General features: G+C 46.9%; 1 protein-coding gene across 7 annotated transcripts in view; it reads left to right on the top strand.

The window, feature by feature from the left end:
• ATG7 (autophagy related 7) overlaps positions 1-3,459 on the top strand; it is a 390,968-nt gene that overhangs the window by 34,565 nt on the left and 352,944 nt on the right. For all 7 annotated transcript variants that reach the window (XM_019505098.1, XM_019505096.1, XM_019505100.1 and 4 more), the window contains exon 6: positions 875-991. In XM_019505098.1, the coding sequence (XP_019360643.1) occupies positions 875-991 (117 nt within the window). The remainder of the gene's footprint in view (positions 1-874; positions 992-3,459) is intronic.

Below are 3,459 nucleotides of genomic sequence, written 5' to 3'. Positions count from 1 at the left end.
AACACCCCCATAGTGAGGGGGGGATTTGGTAGAAATTCCATCTTTATCCTTCCAAAATTATCTCGTTGTGCATGTATTAACATATCACTTATTTATTTTTATACAGAGCTGGACTGTGTTTTCTAAACGTGAGGCTTGTACTACCATTAAAAGCAGTTGCTATCATACGATTTTTAGGTTTTCACAAGTAGTGGGATAGTATTCATTGTGTCTATTTCTGTGTTGATGCAATTCAGCAGGTAGAAAGGAGACCCAGCACCATATGACTAGCCAGCTATCCACAGACCACCAGCAAATACTTCACAGGCTTACAGTGGTCTGTTCAAAGAGTGTGGTGGGTGCTAGGAGGCAAGACTCCTAGGTTCAGTTCCCAGCTCTGTAGCAGATCTGCGTGACTGTTGGCAAATCATTTAAAATGTTGCTGTGCCATCTCTTACAGAGCAGAAATTTTTCTTATGCAAGTCCTTGCTCCAGTTCTCATGAGTCCTTCATCTGCATAGTACTTGTACTTGTTCTTACTTATATGCTCCTATGATCAAATTAGGCTCATGCAAAAGTATTTACAGAAACATGGCCATGGTTTTAATTGGAAGTATTCTAATAACATATTTTTTAATTTGCTAGTTAAGGTTCTCTTCTGTTTGGTGCAGGGGCTGGTGGAGCCTTTTTCTAAATGAGAAAATTCCTTTCACCTATGCCTGTCAGTTGAATATGTGTTGATATATGGTGTACCCTCCACTCTTTCTCAAACTAAATAAATATATGTATGCACCATTTTATGTGCAAAGCAGTCACTAGATCATGTTTTTTATATTTACGTATACTTTTATATTTACATGTATCTTATCTAATGTATATATATTTTTTTCTTTAGGATTTAAAAAAGTATCATTTCTATTACTGGTTTTGCTACCCTGCACTCTGCTTCACAGATGGGATACCAGTTGTGCAACAGCCAGTTCCTTTGGGGGAAAGGTTCTCTCCAAGTCAGGTACTCAAAAGACCAACTGTAAAAATCTTTTATTACTGTTCATTCTTATTGTCTCATACCAAATGCTTTGACTTCTGAACTTTGTATTCACACTAACAGGAACAAGTAATGCAGTACACTAAGCTGAAGCGATGGAATGCATGTCTTGAAGGGGATGAATGGGTAGATTCCTTTTGCACAGAAGGTTAACCAAACACAGGGTTGCTAACCTTTTTAAAAGGTAGTGTCTGGGAGGCTGAGGTCACTAGCCAGATGCAAAAGTAGTGAATTAAGGCCAGGACAATTTTGAGAGAAATTTAACCCACTCTCAGTCCTTTTGTATGTCTTGATTGTTATCAATCACGTTATAGATTTAATAGATTTTCAGGGACGGAAGGAACCTCAGCAGATCATCAGGTCCGACCCCCTGCCCTGGGCAGGAAAGAGTGCTGGGGTTAGATGACCCCAGCCAGGTGTTTGTGCAGGCTCTTCTTAAAGACCCCCCAAGGTAGGGGAGAGCACCACCTCTCTTGGAAGTCCATTCCAGATTCTGGTAACCTTTACCATAAAGAAGTTCTTCCTAATGTCTAGTCTAAATTTGCTCTCTGTCAGTTTGTGGCCATTGTTGCTAGTTACTCCAAGGGGTGCCTTGCTAAATGGAGCATCTCCTAATCCTTGCTGCCCCCCGCCCCCCCCAACAAACTTGTAGATGGCCACCAAATCCCCTGTCAGCCTTCTCTTACAGAGGCTGAAGAGATCTAGGTCCCTCAGTCTCTCCTCATAGGACCTATCGTGCAGGCCTCTAATCTACGCGTAAATCATGTGTTATCATGTCGTGGTAGTTGGTGCTTCTTGTTTTTTCTTTTGTAAAGTACCAACTTTACTTGAATCCAAGACAGCTTTGAATTTAAGATGATCCTCCCAATAATTAGATGTATATTTTTTTTTATGTATAGCATTTGTTATCATTTTTCACATATAGAATCTAATTATTGGGGAGTTGTGTTAAATTTGTTCCCCGCCACGCTGCTGTGGCAGAAAAAGCAGTGGGATGGGGCTAGACCGAGGCGGGCAATTATTTTGGGTGGAGGGTCACATACAAGGTTTTGGCAAGCCATCGAGGGCTGCATGACAGGCAGCCAGGGGCAGATAAATATTCATTTTCTAAATTTTTTAGGGGCCCTGTGGGCCGGATAGAATGGGCTGGCAGGCTGCAGTTTGCCCACCCCTGGGCTAGACGCTTACCCTCTTTGCCTACCCCCTTGCTCCTCCCTGCAGCCTATCTTCCCTTCCCCGCCTTTACCTTCTCCTGCAGCTTTGCTGCTCTGCAGCTGTCAGCAGTGTGTCCCTGGCCTGACTGGTGCTCCATATAACCTCCCTTTTTATCTCACCTGCCACACCTTGATATTCTTCTGACCTCAAATGGGAGGCTACCCCTGAATAGGGGCAGCAGGGTAGGAGCAAGGGAGCCACTGCTTTTCCTGCTATAGCAGCATGGGATAAACAAATTTAACACCCTACCCCATCTCCCAATAATTAAATTGTATATGAGGGCAGAGGGCTCTCAGTGGTGTTTGGCTGACTTCAGTTGCTTTCTGGTACCCTAATCAAGCAATGGGGGCTTTTAATTGAGGCCTCCAGCCTCTTCCATAGCAACACTCCTGCCTCATGAGTGTCGCTCTGTTGTCCTTCATGCTCCTGTACAGGCGTCAGCCCTCTTGGCCTTGGCCTGCAGGTTAGTCTGCCTGTAGACCTGTAGCCTGGGCCCACTTGCTCTGGCTCAGTTTATTAGCCTCAGTCTCTGTCTAGCTTGGAGTTCAGGCTCTGGCCCTTTCAGTTGCAGCCTGTCCCAGGCTCTCTCTTTCCTTCTCTCTCACCCTGCCCCTGGCAGAGCTAACAAAAAATAGAAAAACACCTGGAATGCCCCTCAGCCATCCCTTTGTGGCCTCTTTCCTCCTCTATAGCCAGAACCTGGTACTCCAGTTGTTACTATGCTTTCCGCACTGCTGCCTTTGCCCTGGGGGCCCATACTGGCCACACGTCCCCTGCTCACCCAACAGCGGGAGATGCAACTTGCTGCCCCAGCTGTTGCTGGGCAGGCAGAGGCACATAGCCAGCACAAGGCTCTTGAGGGAAAGGCAGCAGGGCGGAGAGCCCCAAGCTCACACCGAGCAGCCTGCATCTGCCCCACACACAAATCTGGGGGGGGAAGGGGTGGTGGCATATGCCTCCCATACTTCTCCCCAGGGGTGTGTGCACAGCAGTGGGGAGCTGCTCCCCTCATGTCCCCTGTATGAGCTGCCCGTGGCTCTGTCCCACTCCCTGCCCTGGGTCACACTTACTGCCCTAGCTGTTCAGTGCCCCTGCCCCTGTTTCTGCCCCTGCCCCACTCCCTCACCATGGGGGCCTCGATCTGCCCTGCCGTACCTCACCCCCTCCACAGACTTACTTACAAGGAGTTGCTCTCCATGCTGCCCAGCTGAATTCCT

The sequence above is a fragment of the Gavialis gangeticus genome, unplaced genomic scaffold, assembly GCF_001723915.1.
Source record: "Gavialis gangeticus isolate Ggan-Ray unplaced genomic scaffold, GavGan_comp1, whole genome shotgun sequence".
Classification (NCBI taxonomy): Eukaryota; Metazoa; Chordata; order Crocodylia; family Gavialidae; genus Gavialis; species Gavialis gangeticus.
The sequence above is the reverse complement of the archived record's forward strand: the minus strand, read 5'-3'. Positions and strand labels throughout refer to the sequence as shown.